Source organism: Trachurus japonicus, chromosome 10 (genome assembly GCF_045865225.1).
Source record: "Trachurus japonicus isolate A0001 chromosome 10, Traja_1.0".
Classification (NCBI taxonomy): Eukaryota; Metazoa; Chordata; class Actinopteri; order Carangiformes; family Carangidae; genus Trachurus; species Trachurus japonicus.
In genome coordinates, this window is record NC_140916.1 from 20,208,059 (window position 1) to 20,235,780 (window position 27,722).

A 27,722-nucleotide genomic window follows, 5' to 3' on the forward strand; every position below is an offset into this window, starting at 1 on the left:
GAAGACACAGGCAGGTTATTTTAAAACCACCTTTCACACACACACGCTTCATCTGTGTGAACCTTTTTGTCAAACACTGTTTATCTTGATTTATTTTCTTCAGTGCTAGTGGCAGTGTGTCTGTTATTTGAGTGTTGACAAGTGCCCATTGATGTGTTTTGCCAGTAAAACATACAGTTCCACCCATATCTTGTCTGCTTTTATAATTTTTTGAGAAAAAAAGATATAAATCCTTACATGTCCTGTTGGAACAATCAGATTGAAAATGTTTTGCCTTTCTTTTTGACAAAACGTTTACAGCTTTAGAGAAAGACCTATGATGAAATTTGTTCGACTATGCACTGTGGCCAGATTTGCTCAAGTTCTGGGTTATTCATTTATTGTGCTCATTGATGTTTGTTTTCAAACTTAAATGTCTCTCTATATATAGATATATATATATATACATGATTCTCACACATCTTTTACATTTCCTCCTCACGCTTGCTCTCCTCTCTGTCGGTAACATCTGTTGACATAATGGGCTCAGATTTCAAGCTTGAGTAGATGCGGTCACTACGCGGCAGCTCTTGCAGGGTACAGCAGCCCAAAGAGGAAAGGCATGCTGCTTGGACACTAAGAGAGAGACTGGAGTGTAATGGTGCTGAGAGAAGACAGAGGCAGAGGGTAATGTTCAGTGGCACAAAAAGCTCAAGCTGCCATGTAAATGGTTCACTTGGCCTATTTCTGAAGTTGTTTTTTTTTTGTCTGTCTGCAATCTACTGTGTTTCAGTAGATATTTCCAGGATTTTCTTCTTTGAAAATACAACACAACTTTGTATTCTGATCGCAGTACTCTTACTAAATAATACTGTTCATAACTACCACTGTCTGTGAAGCACAAGTCCCCCAGTTACTATAAAAATGTCAAATTAAGTGCAGCCTAATGAACTCTTCAAAATCAATCTATTAAAAATGTTAACAGTTCGTTATGTGAGTGTTTATGGATGGAGTTATGTCAAGTTATCAGATGACAGATCAGTCATACAGTATGTCATTTTCTACAAACAATTGGGTTCATTCACAAAATGCAGTGACAAATGTTTTATTTATGTAACAGACACCTGTGCATTATGGAAGGGAATAACCTCTGTGTCTTATGACCTGTGTCAGTCCTCATCATGACTCATACCATGTCTCATTCATCCATCCATCTATTCATCTAACCTACTCTTGCCCAAACACACACTGTAATCCCTTCTTTGTAATCAGTCACACAAACAGAATCACCATTACAACAACGTATTGTGATCAAGATGAACAGTGAACAGACACATAAGTAGTCTGTGCAGTTTAACATCTCATTCTGCTCTTCTACTATGTATTTAATGGTGGGAGTGGCTCTCACTGTGGCACCGCACTGTCCGAACGTGTTTTGTACATGGGGTGACGGTGTGGAGTGCGACTTTCTAGATTACTGTGTCATGAAGTCAGACGGCAGATAATGATCAGATTAAGGGCAATCTGACATGGGTACTTTGGATCAGTGAGGGCTGAGCTGCTGTAGTTACAAAGCCTCTCTGCTCGCTCACTGCTTCTTCCCACCCTAAAAAAAAAGTGTCTTTCAGACAGTCATCTTAGGTGAAATCTTACATTTTCACATCCAAATTCATTATTAAAGAATGTATTTTAATAATAAGAGTGGAAATGTTGCACTAACTCAGTTGGCTTTCTGTAAATAATTTAGAGGTGTTCCCCCCCTGCACCGACTGAGAGAGGAAAGAGAAAGCACACCACAGCAGTACAAGCACAGATAAACACTGCCTTGATGTTAATGCTCATTAACTAATTGGTAGTGAGAAGAGGGAACAAATAGTGAGGCAATTATGACTGCCTGGATACCCAGGTCTTCTGTCTGTGTGTTGTTACATAGAAGACACAAAACAATAATATTAGAATAAGATGACATAATGCAAGGGGACGTAACACAAACACATAGGACCAACAACATTTTTAAAGTCAGTGTGTAATTTATTCCCAAACAATACATTTCTTGGTACATTGACTTTATTGTACGTGGGTATGGAAAAGTGGCTGCTCATGTAAAAACACAATGTCCTCTCTGAATATGAAATGCTGATGATACAATTTCACCATACAGAAACAAAACAAACAGGTGACACAGGCCCCTCTTCACTTTTCTGGCCTGTTCGTTGAACGACTAGAGATGCTCCTGAGACATACAGATGTCTTGGTGTTAGTGCTATAATGATGGACACTGCTACTGGACATAACCTCCATGGCAACTGGAAGCTCTGAGATCCACCTCATTATTATTATTATTTTCTCAGCGATAGCCACCTTTATAAAAGTTCTTTCAGTCATCTACTTTCAAGATTAAATACACTACCTATCTCCTCACCACCAGCTAATCCCCTTATCACATATGTACTTAAGCAACTCTTAACTGACTTGGCTTAATTACCCTCCTGTATTCGTAGGTGGCTCAAATAAATCCTTCAAATCGGATGGCTCACTGGACGAGCTGGCAGCATGTGATATGGACGAGCTGTTAAGTGAACACTGTACATCAGCAAACTGATCGAGCAATGTAATCCATTTACTGACAATTCACAGACATCAGTATAGACAGGAGTCTTAATATTGACAAATACTAATGCCATGCAACTTTGCAGAACGTTGCAATCCATAATGCAGTAAGTTTTCCCGAAACAAGACAAAAGCCAACATTCCAAACAAAGAAAGCACCCATTATATTCAGACAAACATAATGCAGCTATTGTTGTTTTTAATGTTAGCACAAAGAAATAAGAATACGTTATGTGGGGGAGGGGTGAGGGGTTTATGTTTGCATAGCCATAAACTAAGGTAGAGACAGAATAGGACACAGAGATATAAATGTATATCTACAGCTCTGACCCCAGCATTCAGCAGTCAGTCCATCTGTCAGTATGTTATTAATAAGGTGATGTGCCCAAAGAGGAAACCGCAGTTGTGGCTCAGTGTTTTAAGACTTTGGATCTTTGCTACATCTGGACAGAGTTTAACAGTCACCCTTGTGCCAAGTCAAAAACTTTTTTACTTTTTTTTTTCTTTTTCTTTTTCAAACGACATAAATAAGGTCCCCTGTTTTGTTCCCTGGGCCCTTCCACACATTCCCAGAAAATAAATATGTAGCGTCCTTTGGATGAAAACTAGATTAATGTTATAATACTGCATACATTTGGGTATTGGGAGTATTTCCATGAAGCATTCACTCAAGAGTCAGTCAGGACTGGGGATGGGGTAGAAAAAACACTTTACACAAGGGTATGTGTCTCATAAAAAGGTGCAATCTGTAACAGTCAAAAGTGCTTTCCCTGCTTTGTAATGGTGTAGTTTTGTATCCAATTTTATGCAACTGTAATGTTGAAAAAACTAAATCCTTAAAAAGGTGCTATCCCTGCACATACAAAACAAATCACTTAGTTTAGTTTTGCAAGTGTGATAAAGTATATTTTCTGTCAGTAAAACGTACTGTAGTAATAAACTTGACACTTTACAGATTACACCTTGTGGAGTGGAGAAATCTTTAAAGCAGCAAAAGATAACATAATACTGTCTCAAAGAGAAGGAAAAATAAAAATTCCAGTGACATCCATATTATTATTATTTTTTCACCACAGACCTGCACATCACAGACCATGGTGCAAATATTGTAAAAATAAATACATAAATACATACATGGGTAATCCATCCTTACATACATACACATATTGTATCATAAAATAAGAGAATTATAAGATAATTATAAAATTCATATGTACAAATGCATAGTTCATATGCATCCAACAAGAGGCCAGGCAATGACGTTTCCTCTCTTCCTTCAGGGTTCAGTTTAGTGTGTGTGTGTGTGTGTGTGTGTGTGTGTGTGGTTTCCATGTGGGCGTGTGTGATGTGGGTGTATGTGTGCAGTGGTGTGCATGGCACTTACTGTACAGGAACACAGGGGTTACACACCAGTTCGCTCTGTGCTGTTTCATCTCGTCTCACGTACAGAGTCAGTGAGTTATAAGTGGGTAAACGTTCACAGGTCAAAAGTTGAGAGGTACGTGGCCGGGCGTGTTCGAGGTGTCTATTGTGCGTGTCCGGAAGAGCTGTGTGAGTGCGAATACGGAGGAGATGAGCACGGTGCAGCGTTTGGCCAGTAGCCTCACACCGTCGCTCTCCCCCTGACCCTGTCCTGACCCATTGAGGCTCGCACTCTTACTCCCAACACCAGTTCCAGCTGTCTCAACGGCCCCGACAAACTCTCGGTACAGACCCACGATCTCCTTTAGTTTGTCCATGGCCTCCTGGCTGTCATCATCCTCATCCCCCTGGACCAGACTCGTATTATGGCAGATGTCACAGCCGGAGCAGGGATTTGTTCGCAGGCAGGCGGCGGACAGCTGAACGAGGGCACTGAAGCTGTTGGATAAAGAACGCAGGGCTTCGTCGGGAGCCCAGCCTACACGTGTGGCCCGCTGACACCCGGAGGCCAATCGTCGAGCCTCTGCCTGGAGAAGATTCCTCTCAGCCTCTGTCATGGCAGCGGGGCTCGTTCCAGTACAGTTCGAGCCCGGTTCTGCGGTTGTACTGTCTTCAGCTCCGTTGTGATTCAGGTCAGGCCCTGATTTGATATCCTGCTTTGAGTCTGGACATAATGTATTTTGTGGTTGCTCAAGTGCTCCTCTCTCTAAGACTAGCAGAAGCTGATCTATATCTTGACGAAGGGAGGCGAAACCTCCCTTCAGCCCACCGTAATTCTTGTTGGTGAGAGAACGAAGAGGACCTCCGAAAGAGGTTGTGGGGGAAACCGGACGTGAAACTAGGGGACTGAGTTCAGAGGAGGCGGTGGAAAAAGTAGAGAGTGGGCGTGGGTTGTCCTTCAGCAGAGACAAAATATTGGGATGTGGAGAGGGAATTGTAGGAGAAGGAACCGGCGGCTGTCGGGTGGGTTTGGGCCGTGTGCGGCGGGAGAACTCATAAACGGTCAGCTCTTCGTCGAAGCTAACACCATCCTCGGTGTCGCCACTGAAACAGTTGGCATAAACAGTGCGGCAGCCACAAGCCTCCCGGTGCTGCTGCGGTGGCGTGCTGTCTGCGAGTGAAGAGGTCGGAGAGTCGCCTCCGATCTGCATGCTGGACACGCCTCCCAACCCCACCGCTGAGTGGGACCGAGACTGAGGCTGCTCCGACGAAACCGCGCCTCTGTGTGCACTGTTCTCTTTAAAAGTCAGGTTAGGGTGCGAGCCGTTTGTCCCGTTGGCTTTTTTCATGTGAGACGTCACATCCTGGGCCTCTTTGATGGTGGCTATGACAACCTCAGCCCCATCGTCTAAAATGTTCCCTTTCCCTCCTGGTTTCGAGGCAATCGCAGTCTCTTTTTCCTTGACAGGAGTCCTGTTTAAATCCGATAAACCGCTGGCTACGGACAAACCAGAGCCAAAGCCAGACGTGTCTCCATTGATGGAGCTTGTGGAGGGATAGTCCAGAGTTCCCAAAATCTCCTGGGAACGGGTCATGTACCAAGGTAGAGCCTGGATCTTTCCCCTCAGCGCAGAAGCCGGTAACCTGCCGCCCAGGCTGGACGAGCTGGTCCTCAGGTCCGATCCTGATCCAGATCTTCCAGGTTCTCTGCTCTCTAGACCCCCCACGCCTTTAGCGTTGGTTGAGGTGAGGGAGGTGGTAAGGGTAAGAGGTGCATCTGTATTTTTGGGCGAGAGGCTCTCGTGGCTCAGGGAGACCCTCCGCGGCCCTGACTGGATGCTGCCGTTGCGGCTGCTCCAGGGATGGATTCCATTTGGTGGAGTGACGCTATCCTTGAAGATCCCTTTGTCTGGATCAGTCGGGGAGACCGGGGAGCTGGCAGGAAGGGACAAGGGGTGGAGACTGGTGGGAGAAGTGGGTTTAGGGGGCACTGGAGGGGGAACAGCTAGCTTCGTGCCAGAATTAGAGCGAGGGATAAGGGGCAGGTTCGGTGGCTTCTTTGTAGGCATGGCGATCCCATTGCTTTTCCCTTCAACTTGCGGTGTTTCGTTTTCAACAGGATTGTTTGCTTTGTCTTTGGAAACCAGTTGTGCCCCAGTCTCACGTGACACATCTTTATTCTTCTTTGGGCTGTTTTCGTGCCTCGGTGGTAGGGGTTGCTTGCTGCACCTCACTGCTGTGATCAAAGGTGACGACAGAGGTAATCCACCTGCACCGGACGTGACAGACTTGAACTCCATGGTGTCTGGCTCCATTTCCAGGAGTTCAGAGGACAGGCGTCCAGAGGCGTCTCCATTGCAGTGGGCGTACGACCTTCCATGCTGGGGGGACTTGGGAGGAATGATCTGAGGTTTAGGAGGCAGCTGGGGCTTGGGCGCCAGCGGTGGTTTGACTTTAACTTCAGGTTTCTGTGATGACTTTTTTGGACTGGGCTGTTGGTTGCTCAGTTGATTTGTGGTCCCTTTACGTGTCTCCACTTCCTTCTTTGTTTTGGACAGCTGGGAGGATGGCTCTTTCCCTGGCGCAGCTGAAACACCATTCCAGGTTCCACTCAACCGATTAGCATTTCGTCGGTCGGCCAATTCAGCATCTGTGAAAGATAGAAATGAAAAGAAAAGGACAGAAAGGAAAATGTATCAATAGTATAGCTCCGTAAAACAGGATAATATCTCAACTCATTTTTAAGCAAACATGATGTGACACAAACCTGACAGATCAGGAACTGGTGGAGTAAATCTCTCCTGTGCATCAAAAAACTCATCCTCAGACTCCGAGGCAGTCTCTTTTACCAAAAGAGCAGGTTTAGGGTTGGGTGAAGGTGTCAAGAATAGACTGTCTTCATCCTTGGAGAGGCGCTGCTCAGCCTGTCCTGCTTTATGCCCAGGAATTGAACTTGTCCTCAGTGGGACTTTGGGAGGTACCTTTTTCTTTCGTTTAATTGGGGATCTTTCGAAGGGCGTGCTGTCAATCATTCTCAAATCTCTTGAGCTGGGGATCTTGGAAATGCGTCTGAGTTCTTCAACGCCGCGCTCTTCCTCCTCCTCATCGTCGTCGTCGTCGTCGTCGCTGGTGGCCCCCGGCGGGCTGGGGAGGAAATCGGCCTTGGAGAGCTCAGCGAAGCAAAGGCAAGAGTTGTCGTTTCCGCGGTAATTGAGGTTGGTGGGTCGCAGGGGGCCCTGGCGGCGTTTTGGCTCTAGGAGGTAGGGGTGGTGAACGTCCAAGCTTTGTAGGTCCTCGGCTGTGCGTTGTCCACGAGACGGGGCTCTGGCTGCCGCTGCTGCGCTGCTGTCCTCCAGTGCGGCGCTCAAGGAGCCGCTGGACAAGCTGGAGAAGCTGCTGGTGACCCGGGGGTCGGTGTGGTACCAGGTGGTCTCCAGGTTCATCTCTTCATCCATAATACTGAATTTATGCAGACCGCATCCTGTCGCTCCTCCTTCCTCTTCACCCTCGTCGTCCTTACCTTCTGTCGTCACAATTATCTTAACTTCCTGTTTGCCTTTGTACTCCTCTCTCTCTTTTCTTTCTTCCTCTCTCCTCTTCTCCTCCTCCTCTCTCCTCCTCTCCTCCCAGTCCTGACTTGCAGGGTCTGGACGTTTGTAGTTCTGAGAATCCATCGGGTCGTCCTCATCCGTCGTGTCATCCGAGTCACTACAGCAGCGAGACACATAACCTGATAACACACAGGAAACACACACACACACACACACACACACCAAACAATTTGTTACTACAGTAGTAGAACATTATCACGTTTAAATATTGATTGTATCATATGTCTTGCTTCTCTATCCGTACCCGTACTGGCTGGTGACATACATCAAGATGTGATGTGAAAAATGTCTATCAAAAGGCCCAAGGCCAAAAAGTAGATTATTTTAAGTGAAACAGTTTTTGCTCACTTGATAGGGATTCATAGCACACGCCCTCTATTACGGCGAACTTCCCACACACACCTTCTTCAGCAGGAATCCGGTGCACCCTCACTTTTGGGCGCCCCAGACGGAAGACATTGACACTGGGATCCACCAGGAGTTTGCAGTAGCCTCCCAGCAGACACCCTAAGTCTTTGGCTGCCAGAGAGTCCATCAGTAAGGCAAATGGCTGTGGGGGGCGGGGGGGAGGGCATTGCAGAAGATAAGGTAAAGTGATTAAAGCCAAAGGGTGAGGGAGAAAAGGCGATGGAGTGGGAGAAAGAGGGAGAGAGAGTCACCTTTGAGACCATTGAATACGCTTTATATAACTACCACACACTGCCTTAGGCTTCATATTGTTTGTGTATTGGAGGAGAAATGCCTGACCTATATTTTACTCTAGCATGAGCTTTGGTGCAAAAATAATGTGGTGGAGTGAATATCCATCTTTCATATCTGTGTCAGTAGAAGTGCCTACATGTTTATGAATAATAGAGCCTGGCAGCTCGATGACCACGTACAGTAGAAGCACTCGGAGCCCTCCATACCTTCATGTCGTGCAGTGAGATGCGCAGTAGGCTGACTTTGTCCGACTCCGAGAGCAGCTCCACTCGGCTGATGCTGCTGAACTCGACCAGCGTGGAGATCACGTTGAGCTTGTGGTTGATGATCTGACTCATTCCATACTTGGCCCCAACCAGCAGGCTGACCAGCACCTCCCTGTCTTGAAGCTGTGCATGGACGAGAAGCAAGCAGACATGAGTCGGTCGCATTGGTTATATTCTATGTGCTTTAGCAAAGTGGACCCAGATCAGGCTCTTACCATCATTGTAGCTGTGTATGATCGTCCGCCATATGAAATGAGTTCTCCCAGCTGAGTGAGGTAGGCCAACCGAGCCTGAGTTGCAGATATAACCTAAATGCCGCACAGGGAGAGAAGAATAACTGAGACTATACAGCAGGCAGACAGAATGAAGGAAGACCAGGGGAAGTGTTATGGTTGACTCGCTGACCAAAACAATGCTCTCCAAAAAGAAATATGCTCCATTTATTTTCCCAGAAACATGACCCCAGCCCCAGAAAAAACTATTTCCTTTTAAATTATCCTCCCGCCCACCAACCCACCATCTCTCTCTCTCTCTCTCTTTCTCCCAAGCTGTTATTCTACTGAAAAATCACAGGGAGATTAGCAGTCACCGTAAGTGTCAACTAAAAAGTGCCCTGAAGCCTCGACTAAAATGTCACAATCCATCTCTTTACGCCTCTCAGTGCTTCCTCCCACTCATCCATCAGTGTGTTTCTACCTTCTGACGTGGCTCTAGCAGGGACTGGATCTTTTTGAGGTGGTAGCTGATGGCTTTCCTCAGGTCCTTCTCCCTCATGTTGCTCAGCAGCGTGGGAGAGATGAAGCTGTCCAGGCCAAACTCCTTCCTGTCATCACCACAGAGAGATGAGAGGCGCACTGATACATAATGAAGAACTCAGCCACTTCGTTGGCTGATAAAACTAGAAGTGTGGTCACAGATTAGTTTCAGCAACTTGATTTAGTTTATAGCTGAAACATGGTGTAGCATGTGAAAGCAAAAGTGAGTGTGTGACTCAGAGAAGGTGAAAGAAAACGAAGGTGGAATTGTTGGATATAATGTTTGCATGGTGTGTATCTTATATTTAGTAATCATTCTTAGGGTCTTTTCTGTACGAGGCGATCAGTTAGCCTGACACCATGTAAGGCATCACCCCACAGCTGCCACTAGATGCTACTAAACAGCCACATTTTAACTGAATACAACTTAAATTCTAAGTGTAAACATCACAGTGTCTGCAGTGGTTCAGTTGTACAATACACAACTACAGTAATCTATGATCAGTGAGTCACTGAAGCAGTCCTTTGGAGAAACAGTCTTTACTTTTAAGCATTTTCAGCTCCAAACTATCAAAGAGAGACAGAAGGAGTGGGAATCGTGTCATACACTATGATGATGGTGATGATGCACACATTGGAAATAGGACAAATACACACTCTTACACACACAAAGCCTTTCCCATCACATTACAGTGATCGCAGCGTTACAGCAGGCTTACACCCTGACCGTAAACCGATGCAAGCGCAGATGACTCACGTTATACTCTTGATTGAGGTCCTGGTCTGTCCACAAGTGTCTAGTCTCTCGTGCATGTGCAGCGCTGCCAGGCGAAGCGCAGTGTTACACTTCATCTCCACTGCAAAACGCTCCTGCAGCACATCCCCAACACTCTGAAAAAGACATAGTCATGAATACAGACACTGCAAATACACACACTCATTATGGTGAAAAGGTGAAAACTGTAACTGAAAAGTGCTATTAAAAAAAAAAAATGTACTCTTGTAATATACTGCTACACACAGCTCTTAAGCATCTGTACCAGTAAACCAACACTGCGACGCCCAAACTGCCATTTACACAAGAAAAACCAACACAGCAAGAGGCAAAGATTCCCTGCAGAACAATAAATCAAGATGACATAAGTGGCACTCCTCATGCTTTGCTGTGCTCTAATAATATGCACAGGCAATCTGTGACTTTCAGGGTTATAGAAAATAAATGTAGTGTCAAACATGAGGCAGAAGAAAGTCTAGCTTCTTGGTTAACTCATGACATGTTTACAAAGTGATACAAGGCCACAAAACAGTCATGAATGTTGTTAAATGAGATCAGGGCAGTTTTGAACTAATATATGGGGGGAAAAAAACTAGGAACAGCTGCTTGTTGACTTCAGACCTCTTCTTAGCTTTGATTCTGGCATCGTTTCTGAAATGTTTTTGGAGCAGATTTAAAGCACGCTAGAGCAAGTTGCCACGTCAACATGTATCAAACATCAGATATACAGCTACACTTGGCATGCAGTAACGTCTGATTGTGAAATAGCTCATTTCAAGCCAGACGGAGCGTGAGACTGAGAAAGCAGCACTGCAGATGACAGAATTATCCTCTCTGACCTGCAAGAATAGGTACTCGAAGGTGGATGGGTCATCCTGCAGCAGGTCCATGGGGTCTCTGGGGATGAAACATACCCTGAACAAACATCGGTAATCGTGGGAGTCTTTTTTCTGCACCACCTGGCGAAGACAAAAAACAGGATCAGGAATATACATTGCAAACTCCTAAAGTAAAGACAAGACAGCTCTCTTCAGTAGGTCTGCAGTATTTATATTAAAAAAAAATGCACCCACAACTACTCCATGTTTGTTTGTGTGTGTTCCCTTCACCTTCTGTATGAACTCGTCCTCGTGCAGCAGCAGGAGTTTAGTGATGCTGTACTGTTGTTCTAGCACCAGGCCAAAGTACTCGATAGCCCGGATGGACAGTTTATCCTTCAGGGTCAGAACAATGTCCTGGAATGGTGAAAAACCAACAGTTCAGACCCCCTTAGACAAACACGTTTCATCCCAGTCTGCTGGTGGCAGATGGTCAAGTCTGATTTCTCCCCCTCTCACTTTCCCCTTTGGCTGGGAATACAAACTGAAATGCAAAAACCTGCCATAACAATAACAATGTGCTCATAAAGACAGACATGGACCTCCACTGTGCTGCAGTTGACCATAGTTTCTTATCTTAAAGGGATAGTTCACCCTAGAATGATATTTCGCTCATTATCTACTCACCCTCATGTTGACTAAGGGCTGGAAGAATTCTCAGAGTCCACCGTCCCTTCTCTGAGTTACAGGGGGTCTTGGCGTAGCAGTGCATGTCCATATAACGGTTGCAAAGGGACACCAGAGCTCTTCGTAAAAAAACACACACAAAAAAACATCCAAATACCTCCATGATGCTCGTATGTAATGTCCGTCTTGTGCTGAAGCCCCAAATTGCGTAATTGTCCCGAAAAAAATTAAATAAGTCTATATTTTAAGCTTGTTTGTAGCGGAAGCTTCTCGAAGCTCCTCTTCCTGGTCCGTCCAAATCTCGCGTGATTCGCAGTAACCGCACTGACGCCGGCGCAAATCACGCGAGATTTGGACGGACCAGGAAGAGGAGCTTCGAGAAGCTTCCGCTACAAACAAGCTTAAAATATATAGACTTATTTAATTTTTTTCGGGACAATTACGCAATTTGGGGCTTCAGCACAAGACGGACATTACATACGAGCATCATGGAGGTATTTGGATGTTTTTTTGTGTGTGTTTTTTTACGAAGAGCTCTGGTGTCCCTTTACAACCGTTATATGGACATGCACTGCTACACCAAGACCCCCTGTAACTCAGAGAAGGGACGGTGGACTCTGAAAATTCTTCCAGCCCTTAGTCCACATGAGGGTGAGTAGATAATGAGCGAAATATCATTCTAGGGTGAACTATCCCTTTAACACATTTGCTATGTCATATTCTCCTCATCACTTTTAAATGTATTATTCCATCATTAAGAGCAGCTACAGTCTGCCCACACTCTGTCACCCTTGGGGCAATCACATCATAACTTGTGCCGTGCTTTAATTACAAAATACACCCACTTGTTTCTAGAAAGCCTATCACAACCAGACCCACTCGTGTCTGCTCTCATAATGATTAGGAGACATTCAGGGGGTGTCTGAGGACAATGACGTGGACAGTGGATTAGACAGTGAAATTTCAATCCAATCTATTTTAATTGTGGTTTGATCCTGATTCCTTTCTGTTGAATATGTTTATTATTCATCTTGTGGGAGGTTTCTTCTCATTGGCTTTCATAGAGTGCACTGGTATTGACAAACGTGTCAGCCACCCAAGAATGATGTGGCCAAGTCTCGGGCCAATCGTTAGCAAGATGCATCATCCAGTTGTCCTTTCATCAGATGTGAACAGGTACTGTAGCTGCTGTGGCCTCTTAGAGGTTGAATATGTGACCTCTTGTTGGGCAAGTAACTGAAAAATAGCACTTAGTGACAGCTACTAGTTATCTATATCAAAAAATAATCCTGTTCCTTTTCAAGCTTTTCAGCTGTTATCAGTGGAAGAATAAAACACATTAGATACGTTTTGGAACAAGGTTCTGTGACTTGCTCAGTGGAAGTATGTTGTTTGGTTCGGTGCTTCAGAGCATGTTGTTGTTTAAACATCTGCACACAGACGACGGGTAACCACTGTTCTTTGTCTCCTATCATGAGGAGGGAAACATAATTGGCCAAATTCCCATGACGGTAAACTCAACACTGTCAGGTGATCAATGATCATAAACCGTACAATCATCTGAGGTTGTCGGCTATTTCCACATAAAGTAATGGGTCCGTTTAAACCAGCACTAAGTAACTTTTCAACCTTCATAAAATATTTTCATAACTTTTGTGATGATACATCGACTTACAACAAGTTGAATGACACCTCTGTCGTGGTCTGAGGGGGTCTGTATCTCTTTCTCTGGCACTAAGCAGCTTTGAGGAGCATGGTAGGAACCCTGCTCTCACTTTACTTTCACTTTCACTTTTGCGAGTCACAACAAGGAGGGAACAGGCAAAACGGCACTTTAGCAATGGATTATGTTTGTGTTTTCACTTTGAAATGATCCACTGGAAACAGAAACTTAGTTTTGATGTCTTCTGTTAATTTTAATGCAGGATATTTACAGGGCTTCACGCTAGTGTTCATGGGAAATGGAGTCTTCCTTCAGGCAAAACACTACCGCTTTGGTCCACAGGCGCCGCCAAACTCAACCAAAACTGAAAGTTCTTTAGTACTGCTTTAAATGGCAATAATTGTAATTTATTTTGCAAATAGTAATTAGTTACACTATTTGTTACTGTAAAAAGTAGTGGAACTACAGTAATGTGTTACTTAGCAATATGTTATACCAACGCTGCTCATCACTGGGTCTCGGTCGGAGGACACAAGTCAGCATTCTTATACGGCTCTGCGCTGTTTTCCTTTTCAGTATTTACCTTGACAGTGGTGGTGTTATCAAACTTGAAGGCCTTGGTCTGTCCATTCTCTAGATAGACTTTTAGGACATTGGGCAGGAAGAGAAGAGAGTTTCCCTGGTGGAGAGAAGTGAGAGATATTAGAGAGGAAAAGCAGCATGACAGCTCGAAAAATAAGACAACAAGAAGAACAAAAAGAGGTCCAGAAATGAGGATTGTTGATCTGTGGTTCACAACAAGCTTCATCCCAGACTCTCCCACCTGAGTGTGCCCGTTGACCACCACCTCCTCTGCAAAGCGCACTTTAACTGGATTACTCCTCAGACGAGCTCTCTTCTCCGCTGACATGATGGATGACTTGGGATTCTGCAACACACACACACGCATCAGTGCCATTACTGTATGCGAGGCCTGGACCACACGCACACACACGCCTAAACCACACACACTTGTTGACACTGGCACTGCAATGACACACTTAATTCTGAGATCAGCAAAACATTAAAGCACAAACAGCGACAGCCTTAACCAAAGGGTCGAAACTCACACACACACACACACACACACACACACAGCAATGTGAGGGCAGTTGATCCTGTCTGAGGACGTGAGCTTCAAGTCACATGTATGAAACACACAAAAAGCCTGTTTAAATGAGGAATGGTGTGATGTGATGTGTGCGTGGTGCGTGGTATTGAGGGCAGATGATCAATGTCTGCTTTGTACTCACTGTCATGTGCCGCAGGATAGTCACATTGATACAATCCTCCAAGTCCCTGTGCAGAGAAAATCACACACACACACACACACACACACACACACACACACACACGCACGCACACAGAATGACGTTAAAACAACACACACACACACACACCAGAGAGAAGAGATCATTATCCTTCTGTCCAGCTGTAAAGTAAGCACTTTCTCCTCTGACCTTTGCCCTTAACTTGCTAATGCTAAGCCTTTCTCACACACACAGATTCACACATGAAGCATGCGCACACACTGGACGGACCGGACACACTGGTAGTGTGATGACACTGGTCCTAACTGAACTGGTTTACATACATAAATAGATGAAGTATCTCCGGCGCAGTTTGCCTCTCACCTTAAGATGTTTTCCACCTGCTCGCTGCTCAAATCCTCCAGCACTGTCTCATTAATCTGCAGCACCTGGTCCCCTGGGTAGAGTATCCCATCTGCAGGACTCCCTACAACACACACACACACACACACACACACACAATGAAAAGAGTGAGTGCTTGCATAAAACAAAATCCCAGCTGCACATGTAGGCTCACACGTTCAGTCCAGATAAAAGGGAGATATACACACAGATATAGACACACACACCACACACAGTTATTCAACATGGCTGAGTCAACAATGTTCAGCTTAACACTCCAGGATGTGAGGGGTTACAGTTATTCTGGGTCTCATCCAGCTCGGCTCTGCTCTGCTTTCTCTAGTTATTTATACTCATTTGTCTTCAGGCAAGAGAGCACGACTCAGGCACAGCAGTTTCAGCTTACTTTAACACACACAGTCACACACACACACTGAAAGCGTACGTATGCGTAAACACATACGCCCATACACGCTTATTTTCACACACCCAGTCTGCCTGGCAAAGCCCCGTCTGTCCCTGATTTCTGACCCACTGACGGGATGCTTCACTGCAAGCTTATGAAAACACACACACACACACACACACACACACACACACACACACACACACACACACACACACACACACACACACACACACAGGCTACACTCGGTCTCTTTCCAGACAAGCTAGCCCCCCTCCACCACCGCCTCCCATCGAGCTTTCATGACAACTCTGCCAATATCCTGATCTTTGCGGTTTTTCATGTCCCCTCCCTCCCTCCCTCCCTGCCTCCCTCCCTCCCTCTCTCTTTTCATGTCCTTCTTCCTCTTCCACTACTTCCCTCTCACTTTCACCTCCTCACCTCCTCACCTCACCCAGCCCTCCGTCCTCCCTGCACTCCCCACACACACTTTCACACCCATTATTTTCCCCTCTTTGATCATATTTTGCACCTTGGTCGTTGTGCATTCCCTGCTGGGTCGTCCTGCTGGCATCCTCTCTCTCTCTATTAAACCTTGTCCTCCGTTATCACCTCTCTCTCTTTCCCTCGTTCTCCCCTTCTCTTTCCCACTCTCTTTCCCACTCTCTCTCTCTCTTTGGCATCAGATAGCAATTACAGAGCTGGTGGCAGGGGTGCCCCCCTCCCCCCAGCCTTTATCAGCTTATTTTACAGGATTGACATAAAAATAATGGATCAGCATCTCTCTCGCTCTCTTTCTCTCTCTCTCTTTCTATCTATCGCTTCCTCTCAATCCCCCCTATCAAAGTTGCCTAAATGAAAAGTGATTGAATTTAGAAAGGATGAGCAGGTGGCTCTGTTGTTTCTGTGGCTTCTCTGGCACCATGCCTCGTAGTTTGAATGCCAGGACAGAGTCAGTGTGTGTGTGTGTGTGTGTGTGTGTGTGTATGAAAGAGAGAGAGAGAGAGAGAGAGAGAGAGAGGGGGAGAGAGACAAAGAGAGAGTGCAAATCTGTCTTGCTGCAGGCGGTGCAATGTTGCATAGAGCAGGTGGCCATTTGGTGGGGAAGCATGGAAACAAAGTGCACTCATCCACATAGACAAACACACACACGCACGCACACACACACACACACACACACAGACACACACACACACACAGCAGACACACTGATGGCGCCGCACATGCCGGCGTGCGTATACCTGCGGTGACGTCCCTGACCAGCAGGGGAGCGTGTGTGGTGAGGGTGAAGCCATGTCCAGTGCTGCTGTCCAGGACGGGGTCTCTGGTGATCTGCAGCGTCAGCTTGGCCTGGAAGTTCTGATTGGACAGGCTGTTGGAGCGCTGCGACCTCCCGTCGCCTAGCAACCGCTCTCTGGAGAGGTCAGACGGGGTGACAGGTTACCAGAGGGGAGACAACAACGCTGTGTCCATAAACCCATAAATCCACGTCCACAAAAGGGAAAGATGCTGCGTGCATGTTCAACACGTCTCCATTTCAGCCCTAAAATGTTTCAATATTCTGCACTGCCCCTTTATTTTTTTAAAGGTTTATAACAATTATTTTCATCTTTGAATAGTTGGCTGTTTATTTCCCAGATTCATTGATCTTTTCTTTCCAATAAAATGTCCATCATGAGGTAGTTGAAGATGACATATTTAAACAGCAACAGCTTGAATTGAAAACTCATGTTACAAGGATATAAAACATTAATGAAGCATCATTTCAGAAGCTGTTAGCAATATTTGGTTGAGCTTTATGTTTGAAAAGTGAGTCAAGTAATAATTGCTAAGCACTGAAACACTCACAAAACTAAATATCTATGCTATTTTTCCTGCGCTCACAATGACAATGCTGACATGCTGTCATCTAGTAGGCTAGATGACATGATTAATTATTATTTAGCATGTTGAAAGTTTGACAAATATTCTAAACAAATTAAATTTTTTAGCTGATGATTGTGCCTAATAAATAAATAGTTACAATTTTAACAAAGTTATTAATTCATTCTGAGTGGGTTATGAATGTCTGAACAAAATTTCTAGCCAAATCCATCCAATCAAATTTTATGCATTTATCTCAAAACAACCCGTGCTGCCCTCATGGCGGATCTAGACCAAAAGTCAGGAAATCTCCATCGTCATTATGATTCATCCTGTAGATGACATCTGTTCACGGCAGCTCGGTTGCTAACATCAATTAGGCCAAGTAGCCATTACTAGCTACATACTTCTTTAAAAAATGGCCAGTTCAGGAACCAGGGGTCACATTCAGTATCTGCATTGTTTTAAGTCTAACAGTGACACAGCCTGCTGTCCAGCTGTTCTTGACACAGTCAGACTTTTTTCCCCAAGAATTTCTAACAGGGAGTTTCTCTGGGCTTCCTCCGCCCCGCCCCCTCCACTGAGAATCAGAAACCACTTGGTGGACGGCAAAGCAATGAACGGCTCTTGAAAGCATATTTGTGGTTCACTGTGGGGTGTGTTTGTGTGTGAGAGAGGGACAGTTAGGTTTTGAATATGTACTTAAGTATGTCTGTGTTATGTGTCTGAATGTGTGGGGAGGGAGTCGGGTGTGTGAGTGTTGATAGGAGAAATCAATCTTTGGGGATATTTCTTTATAGCTATATAGTCATTCCTGTTTAAAATGAAATTGCACATTCTCTCGGCTAAAAACGCCCATTTGTCGAACAACATGTTTTATTTTAAATGATATACACCACACATCCCACACCTCTTCCCACTACAGGAGCTGGCAGCAGGCCTAGAAGTGGATAATGTCATTTTCACCACCCTCTATCCTAAACTTGACTTGTTAAGTTTTTCTCTACTATAAGTTGTTTTATTTGTTGTTGACGCAGTGGTTTGTGTGGGGTCGGCACTTTCTGCTAATACTGGCTGGGTGACGCATCACTTTCTACTGCATACTCAGTTGTTTTCCCATCAAAATCTATTTTATTTTCTCACTCAAGAGGATATACGCTCTCTTAAACCAGAGCGTCAGCACTTGTATTCATGTGCACTGTGTACCTGCTAAGCGACTCTCGGGTGCGTCGTATTATTGTTCCCACCACCTGTTGCACCCGACTGGCCCTTCGAGCCGGAGATCTGCTCCTACATCGCTCCTTCTCCTCCATTTATCTAAGGAGACAATGAGAGAGAAGGGTATGAGTTACAGGCACGATCCCAAAGATGTTAAAAGCACAGAGAAAAAGAGACATGGAAATAAGATGACAGGATTCACAGGAGGAAAGTAAGTTAGAAACAGTTAAGAGTTTAGCTCTGTCTTATTGGACTAACTATTTAGTGCCAGAATTGTGCTCCAGCTACATTTGCATTGCATCTGCTCCGCTTTTAAATGCAGAGCATGTAGCCTGCATTGAATACAGAGAATAATCAGATATGTGAGCTGAAAGGCTGAGGGAGAAAGGGAGAGAGAGAGAGAGAGAGAGAGAGAGAGAGAGAGAGAGAGAGAGACGAGAAAGAGGGGAGGGGTGAGTTTAGTCAGCTTGTCAACATGTCACACACAAATTTGGTTCTCAGCAACAACTGCACCATCATAAATTACCAGATTTCAAAAAGACTTCAGCATGAATATGCAGCAATCTGCATGTTGACCACAGCCCAACAGCTGTGCACATTCTGCTCAGCCTGCCCTTTAAACAGGGGACATGATCAGCAAAAGAGAGATCAGTCAAACCCCAGGGAGGCAAAGCTGGTCAGCATTGAACCCCAACAAAACCTCGAGACAATCAGCCAATCAATACACTGGCATTGAACTTGTGGAGACTAATAAGACAGTGTTAATAAGAGGCGCTTCCGGTGAATCACGCCATCTCTGTGTTTTTGTCAGCAGACACGGTTTTACTGTCGTCTTGTGATCAGCAACAACATTCAAACCAGTTCCCAGCTTTAACATTGTGGCTGATCTGTACACTTCATCTGCTGCTGCTGCTGCAAAGTTATACCGGACAATCGGGCATTTTGACCCCAGGAGCCTGAGAAAATTGTGGGAAAATCTTTGGTAGGAATACGTGGAGCTGCAACCCAGACGTGATCAATACAACTAACGATGATGAATGTGCTCCTGAAACCTAATGATCCGTACCCTTGGCCTCAGCAGCTGGCGTGCTGAGAGCATAGTTTGATCAGCTCTCTGAAATACAGAGGGCATGCCAAGATCTTAAAAGAGGCAACTTATGTAGAAACAGTACACACTGCATTGCAATCAATAGAGTATGTTACGCTGCACAGCTGTGAGTAAAGATATTCATGAGATAGAAAACAAAATGATTTTGTCTTTTTTCCTTTTTTATTTTTTTTTCTTACAATCAGCTGCTACAACAGCAGGATTTCAGTTCTCCATTGTTGAAGTGATCGCTGATTGTGCGCCAGTGATGACTAGTCTCAGTAGTACTCAGTCGTAGTAAAGCATGCAGTATAGGTCTGTCCTTTAAGAGGATTAGAGGCCCTCGCTCTGCACGGGCCACCACTGGTCAGGGTGTCACTTTAGCACCTCCCGCTGATCCGGATTGAGGCAGATTGACGTGGATGAGGAGGGATGAAGGGGGCTAGGTGGGCTGACAGTTTCACATGAGGAACCAAGTGTGGTTATTGACATATACACTTCTTGGAAAGACAGACAACCAACTCTGGCTTTAGAGGGACTGTGATACACGTTCAAACTGCTGATAGAGACTTCCTCAGATTGTGCTCCATTTGCATGACATGTGTTGTCCTGCTGTGCTCAGTACACATCCGTTTGGAGGCATGTGGATGTGCGTTGTCGTATGTGCTGCAGTCTGGGCAGAGTCAGGTGACGTTTTTTTGCTGCCTTTCTCCCTCTTTCTCTTTTCTCTCTTTCACTTTCTCCTTCCTCTCTCGCTCCCTCACCCTCTCCGTCCTTGCCGAGTCAGGGAGTCGTCTCCGATGACAGTCTCTCTGGGCAGCAGCAGCCGGCCATTTTTATACACATGCACCTTAATCAAGGTGTTTACTATCCTGACTCTTCACACGAACATCCCACCTTAACAACTTCATTAGAACACATAGTTAAGCCGGTGTACGGCCGAGCATGCTGAGTGTGTTACCATAAATAGTTCACCCCCTGAAGCACTTACATTTTTTAACAATTAGAGATTCTAGCAGAAAATTGCACATTAATTACACGTGTTAAGCTTCTGGGAAAGGAAAACCTTTTATATCTGCTCTGTCCTCAGGAAACTCAAACCAACACATTCAGGGGCTCAAAGCTTGACCTCATATTTTCAGACAGCAGCACAATGTCCCACATTTTAACTTAAGACTGTGAGAGCGTGACTCACCGTGATGTGGCTTGTCTCTTCAGGACTCCAGAACACAAATACCCTCTCGCCCTCTGAGACATCAGCTCTGCAGCCCCTCCAGGATTGGCTGAAAAGAGGTGGAGGGGGGTCCTTGTGATCATCAGGGCCAATCCCAATCTGGTGCAGCCACCTGTGCAGAGCAGAGCGAACGCTGATCAGTGAGACCTGTCAAAGCCCATAAACACGATCCACATCCATACGACGAGTTTATAATTAGAACAAGGCGAGAAGCGACCGGTTATCAGGTCTGATTAAACCGGTACTGCCTCAGAATTTGAACCTAGTAAGAGTAAGAGAACAAGATTCCAGTTGTTGATAGTTTCAGAGTGAACACGCAAGCATGTCAAGCAAAGCAGATGTGCGTCCAAACCAGCTATGTGGTTGTGGTTTTCCAAGAGGCCCCTCCTCCGGTCCCCAAGGCTCTCCTCCCTCTCTCCCTCTCGCTCTCTCTCTCTCTACTCCTCCACAGCCCCAGAAGCACATGGCAGCGTTGAGACTAGGCACTCCATCTCTGTCTGGTTGTCGAAATTAAAATTTCATACCGCCCAGTTCAGCTAACAGTTCTTACTGGGTGCGCTCTAAAAGGAACGAGGACAGCCTGTGAATCCTGATGTGGTGGAGAGGGAAACGCTGCCAGGCAGACTGAGATCTTGGCCAATAATAAAAGAGGACAAGTCTTTCATATGAGCATCAGGGCAGATATGGCTGAAACCTTAGCTGGCCTCTGGTTTGGGGAGAAAAACAAACCAGGGGGGGAACGCTTTGTTGTGAAAAGCCCCGCTATTGAATTAGGAGAAACGCTGAATAAACATTCTTGATCTCGTCTAAGGAAACTACCTCATTTTGCACTTGAATGTTGATGTGTGAAGTAAACTGGCTCCCAGAGGCTTTCATCTAGAAGAGGGAGCAGAAATCAGGGGAATTGATAGTCCCATCTGTGCAGCTCTTCCATCAGGCCCTGTGTCCCACACACAGAGCTCTTTCACCAGGCCCATGTGTCCCAGTGAAAAGCCAGCAGAAGACCTAGACCCACACAGACTGCAGGGCACATGAATAATGCATGGGGCTAATGCAGCTAGCAAGGCCTCCGACCGCCTCCTTCTGCCACTTTGCCAACACAGGCAACAAGACGACAGAGAGAGAGAGAGAGGGAGAGAGAGAGAGAGAGAGAGAGAGAGAGAGGGAGAGACACAGGAAAAGACGTATGGGGGTTGCAGAGGTGAGGAGAGGGAGGGACGGTTGGGATGGGGTGGGGGCTCAGAGGGGGCTGAGAAAAGGGGAAGGGATACAGAAAGGAGAATTGGTCAAGGCAAAGAAAAGAGAGAAAAGACAGGATATTGCAGGGAGGGGGAGAATTATAAAGAGGGTAAAGAGGGCAGCGAGGGAGTAAAGCTGCAGGAGGAGAAAGCAAAGAACAAAAGTATCTACAGTGAGACGTTCAGTGGGCCGAGTGGGACAAAAACAAGCTGATGGGTGCAGCATTTCTCCTCCAACCAGGAGCAAACAAAGCCAGGCAGCAGACAGTGATGTATGACCAGTCATTAAATAAGTAAATAAATAAATAAATAAAAAGCAAACCTGTAGCTCTGGTGCCATTTGTCTTTGCTTTTTTAAGATAGCGATCGTTCCCTCTTTCTAGTGATGTGACAGCATCTTCCATTTGATCCCAGTTTCAAATCCAAGACAGCAAAGCGTGTCTGCGAGCCGGTGATGAGTCTGCTCTTAATCTGGTTCTGAATCAATAGTAATCGCCAATCCTGTCCTCCGCTGTCGTGTCCTTAAGTCCCCAAGCTGCCGGAGCACACAGCTCATCAGTGATCCTTGTAGCCTGTCTGGCCTTTCACTCATTCTCCCTCCTCTTTACTCCCTACACCTTGTTACCCCCTCCTCCTCCTCCTCGTCCTGCTCACCCCATCTTCCTCCAATCTTCACTGTACATACAGGGATAATATTTGTATGAGGTGCTGTTAGGTAATAAAGGCTGTCTCAAAACCTACACTTTAGCGTCTCTGAAACAATCCTCCTCCTCCTCCTCCTCATCCAATCTAACCACTCTCTCTCTCTTTTCTTTTTCTCCTCAGTTTCCCACACAATGTCTCTCTGTCTGGGACAAAACACTCAGTTATTCAATCCTGTCGCCTGGTATGAGAACACATGCAGTTCATAGACGTTCTCCGCTCTCTCTCTCTCCTCAGGGGTTGAGAGCTGGTACTGAACCGGCAGTTTCTGGACACAAAACAGTCCAATTAACGCTGCTGGGCCACACCGGGGCCACTGTGGGTCAGAGACGAGGCCTGGAGAAGCTGACGTTTGGACATGGAAGAGAGGGAAAACGTGTCCTGATACAGCTGCTGCCCGGCTACACGACATAATCCAAGTTAATGGATATGACAATCTGACTGACAGGATGAATTTAACTGTAATAAACTTAAATTCCTGTCACTTAGCTGAGCACAACGCTAAATGAAGGCCGGACTCAGCGCTCGGACACTCTGTTAATGCAGTTACAAACACTCAACTTGCATGCATATACACACACACAGACTCACAACTCATACCCCTTAATGTGATTTACATGTGGAGCATTGCACAAATTGGTAACCAGACTCCAGCAGTGGTCTTGCTGACTAGCTTTTATTTAGAAAGGACCGGTTGGCTACTATTGACATTTTGTTCCCAATCTGACCCCCCCTCCAAATAGGACACACCGGATACAGCTGCACCACATGAGGTAGCAGCAGCAGCAGCAGCAGCAGCAGCAGCAGCAGCAGCAGCAGGGGTTGGTTCAGCAACTCGACAATTCATTTTGGCTCAGAATCTCTGGCAACAAAGCTGGACACAGACATCAGTGTAACGTTCAGTCCAACAAGCAGCAGACTTGGCAGATGTGTCTACAGTGTGAGATATGGATGACTTAAGGTGAGAGTGATGAGAAGCATCTGGACCGCTTCGCACTGCATAAATGCAAAGTTGTGAATGTGAGAACCAGCAGGTACAACAGGCAATAAAATACTCTTAAGATTAATTTATGTGTGCAAAAGTGTGCAGACAGATGAAAAACAGATGAAAGACCGCTTGGTCAACAGACGATCTATTGAACTGGTTTCACAAGAAACACAATGATGTGATTTCCATCTGAAACTCCTGTAATATATAACGGAAACAGAGACAAAAAAGAGGAAACTTAAGTTCATTTACACTAATCAGATGCAGACTCTGGTGCAGCTGGTTCCTGATTCTTGAACATCGAAGTTATTATATAACTTCATGCTCACAAGCAGCTTCTGATAATCAAACTGAGTTTTGTAAGCAGCTTAGATCTTTTCACTCTCATGTTCTTAAGACATCACCTATCATTACATCGTATTTAGTAATACTAGACTTATCCATTTATGCCTAAATAGGACAGAATATGGAATGGAAATCATTTTTGTGAAAACTGTTGTCCACTGCTTCGATTCATGGTTAAATACTCACAAAAGTAACAACATCTCCATCACCAGTTCTGTACTTCACATTTGGTGCTAAAAAGCAAATATTAGCAACTTTAGGGCTGAAAAAAAGGATTATTTTGAATTAATCTAATAATCATTTTCTCAATCAACCAATCAATGGAAACTGAAGGGTATTTACACCTGTTCCTCTTCCTACTATTCCTATTACAACTTCTACAGCTGGAAACTGACACAATTTCTTATTTTTCTGTAGAAAAAAATATTCAAAACAATTAATCAAGTCTGAAAACTGAATTTGTATTAATTTGTTTTATAATTAACTAAATGACAAATTGTTGCAGTTCAATTTTATCAACTGTCGTGCTGGTATATGGATTATGTGTAGCCTAATAATTACATGGAAATAATAAAACTGTCTAACAGCAGCTACGTGTTGTGTGTGTCTGTTGATTGCCACTGTTGCTTCTGCCGCTGGTTATTTTGCTGTTACCTGTCTCCCAGACATAATCACATCTCCTGTTCTTCATTCAGCCTGTCAGCTCATTCCATTAGCATTAGGAAGACAGGGCTCACTGTGCGCCGTTCATTTCATTTCATTTCCCCTTTCATCAGCGACCTGGCGAGGCTTGAGTTCCCCAGTGCACTATTAAATAATGGGTCTTTTGAAGATTAATAGTGCCCTGCATTGTGTAACAGATCTCTATCAATGGTTCTGGTGGTTCTGGGGAAAGACAGACAGCGAGACCCAGAGAGAGAGAGAGAGAGAGAAGAGAAGATCTTGATGTCTGTGGAAGGCCTTTGGATGTTAGTTGATGATAGATGTTTCAAGCCTGGAAAACTGTGTGCTTCACTTCTTCTGTCGCTGTCTGAGCCAATTTCCTTCAACTCCGCGATCCATCGAAAAACTGCACAATAGAGGTCTTATCTTTGAGTGAAAGTAATATAAGAGCAGCTAGCAGCTACAATAGGCATCTGGGTCCTGGAATAATACTTACACACAGCTACAGCAAGACTTTAATATTTCATATTACAGCAAGGAACAGAAAGGGAGAAAACCTGGTTATAGAGAGCTGATGATTTACTTAGGCCTTGTGATTTTCTTCAGGCTAACGTAAATGCTTTTCATTGTCTGTAAATTTTACTACATGTTCATAAATAGAGTCGGCCTAAATTACAGCACCACTGCCAGTCAATTGTGCCATCACCATAGAACTGTCACATCAATGAGGTCATGTCTCCTGCTTCCCCTGCTGGAGTAATGCTCGTACAGTTTGAGGGGGAAAATGCAAGTGCACAGCAGACCCCACCTCTGTTTCAATATCCATCAATATGTTGATTAATAAACCCTCCAATCAGAAATCCATTCAAATATTCACTATAGCATTATCGTACACTGATGCAACCCGTGACCCCTAAATTCATTGAATCCCTTTAGTGAGAAAAAGCAATATTGATTGATTGATCAGCTAGCCTGGCTGCTACAATGGGGATCAGATTCTTTAACATGTTCATTTATAGACTGATCCAATGATCTACTGGCCGAGGCATTGGAATGAAGCAGGAAACACCAGCCCAGCAACAGCACAGTCTGCCCTGGAGACATAAAGCTCAGACCAGAGAGGAGGAGAGAGGGAGAGGACGGTTGACTGGCTGGCTGGCTGACTGACTGACTGACTGACTTGGCTGACTGGATGCAGTAAGTGGGCTAAAGGAGCAGTCAGCAGGGCAGATCCAGGCTAATGCAGCCAAGCATCAAGTCTTTCCTGATGTGCAAGTTCTGCCCATCGTGTTTCTCCTCTGGCAGGATGACCTCGGAGCAGCAACTGCCATCACATGTTGTAGCATACTACATCCCTGAGTCATAGCACAATGCCTGCAGCAGGAGCACAAGCACAGCACAGGCTGAGTGCACACACACACACACACACACACACACACACACACACACACACACACACACTCATTGTAGGCTAGGCCTACTCCAGAATGAGAGCAAAACACTGAGCATCCGAGCAAGACTTCACAACACCAAAATGGCATTCAGGCATTCATTCATTAGACGCCTTCTGCATATGTGTGTTACTGTGTTTGTGTTCAACTGTAAACCACTGGTCACATGATGCTGCTAAAAAAACAGTCATTACCCTAAGTGATGTCTCTATGCACAGGGAAGGCTGCTGTGTCACACGTGTCTGAATGAAACCGCAACCAGCGGTCATATTAAATCATGTCATGCATTAAATGAAGGCCCCAGAACAGCAAAACGCATTGTTCCGGTCTAGTTGTGTTGAGCTTGTCATGCCTGGCACGGCACGAAAGAGCGCAGGGAAGAGGCTGCTGCTGCTGCTGCTGCTGGCCAAAGAAACCAAGCAAATAAAATAAATAAATAAAAACAACAGAGAGAGAGAGAGGAGAGAGACGAGTGTCCCGGGGTGGCTGCACACATCGCCTACGCCCATTCATAATGTGCGTGTTTTACTACCCAGACTCCTGGCATCACCCCCCTCCCCTTGATCCGTCAGGATTTAGCCTGTACTTGTCCAATCTGTAGCCAGTGACGGTGATTTCACTGCGCATACGGCAGCATGGATGTTCACTCTCACTGCATAAAGACATGTGTTTGCGAATATGCTGAATGAATTGAAATGAACGGGAACAACCAGCGCCAGTCCGTTCAGTAATGTGTGTATTATTTATAACAGCATGATTTCAGGTTGGGATAAATAACTAACCAACCAACGCATCGAGCGCGTCTGTCGCCCCGTAAATGCTTTATAAATGCCTTTAAAAACAATCGATGCTCCCATTACAGTGGTCCATCACTAACTTGGATCAGTGGTCGCTGCCATGCCAGTCAAACCAGGAGGCTAAACAAAGAAAAAAAAGGTCAGTCTTTTGTTGGCTCCTGTATAATCTTAATCGGATTTAAATCTCTCCATCGCCTCCCTCAAACAGGGACACGGGTGTAGCCTGCAGGCGTTTTGAAAACCACCCTCAGTTCAATTATTCATTTCGACCTGATAAATATCAGCCCAAATGGCACGGACGGATGCAAGGTGCAGGCGCCTCCGTTCACAGCCGGGGCGCTCCTTCATCATCAGACAATAACACCGGGAAATACCGAGAAAACTCACCTCGTGGTCTGAGGAGGAGACAGACGGACCGGGAGTCTGGGAGGGCTGTCCCCCCAAAAAGGATCAGTGATGCGGAGGATTTTGAGGGGAAAAGGAGGTTTCTCACTCAAAAATATCCGCGGCGTCCTCCCGGGCCGGATGATGGTGGTGATGTGGTGTGTGAAGGGGGGGTTGGCTCTATGCTGGATGCTGTCATCGTACTGGGACTGCTCCCTGCCTAATCCTCGGCCCTGAGCTCAGAAATAACTCAGCCCCCTCCCTCTGTTCGTCTCTCCTCCTCCGCTGTCTGCCCAGAGGACCCCTACTCTACCCCTCCTCCGCAAGGTCACTTAGTTACATCTAATACAAATGAAAATAAGACAATAATGATGATAATGAGCATTTTCTATAGAAGAAGAATAGCCAAGTTATAATAATAATATTA

At 45.3% G+C, this 27,722-nt stretch overlaps 1 protein-coding gene across 3 annotated transcripts; it reads right to left on the bottom strand.

Moving 5' to 3' along the window:
* Positions 1 to 1,989: 1,989 nt before the first annotated feature.
* frmpd1b (FERM and PDZ domain containing 1b) lies at positions 1,990 to 27,568 on the bottom strand. 3 transcript variants are annotated; one of them, XM_085789914.1, is made up of 17 exons: positions 27,299 to 27,568; positions 20,689 to 20,839; positions 18,395 to 18,505; positions 16,567 to 16,739; positions 14,902 to 15,004; positions 14,521 to 14,566; positions 14,052 to 14,156; positions 13,812 to 13,907; positions 11,170 to 11,295; positions 10,900 to 11,019; positions 10,043 to 10,176; positions 9,227 to 9,353; positions 8,746 to 8,838; positions 8,471 to 8,653; positions 7,965 to 8,112; positions 6,719 to 7,681; positions 1,990 to 6,601 (listed from the first exon to the last, which is right to left on the bottom strand). In XM_085789914.1, the coding sequence occupies exons 3-17, from the start codon at positions 18,499 to 18,501 to the stop codon at positions 4,074 to 4,076; spliced, it is 5,052 nt and encodes a 1,683-aa protein (XP_085646040.1). In that variant the 5' UTR covers positions 18,502 to 18,505; positions 20,689 to 20,839; positions 27,299 to 27,568; the 3' UTR covers positions 1,990 to 4,073. The 3 variants fall into 3 exon arrangements, with proteins under 3 accessions (XP_085646040.1, XP_085646039.1, XP_085646038.1); XM_085789913.1 differs by having other exon boundaries at positions 7,911 to 8,112; positions 27,299 to 27,526; XM_085789912.1 differs by lacking the exon at positions 27,299 to 27,568 and adding an exon at positions 22,288 to 22,529 and having other exon boundaries at positions 7,911 to 8,112.
* Positions 27,569 to 27,722: the final 154 nt, after the last annotated feature.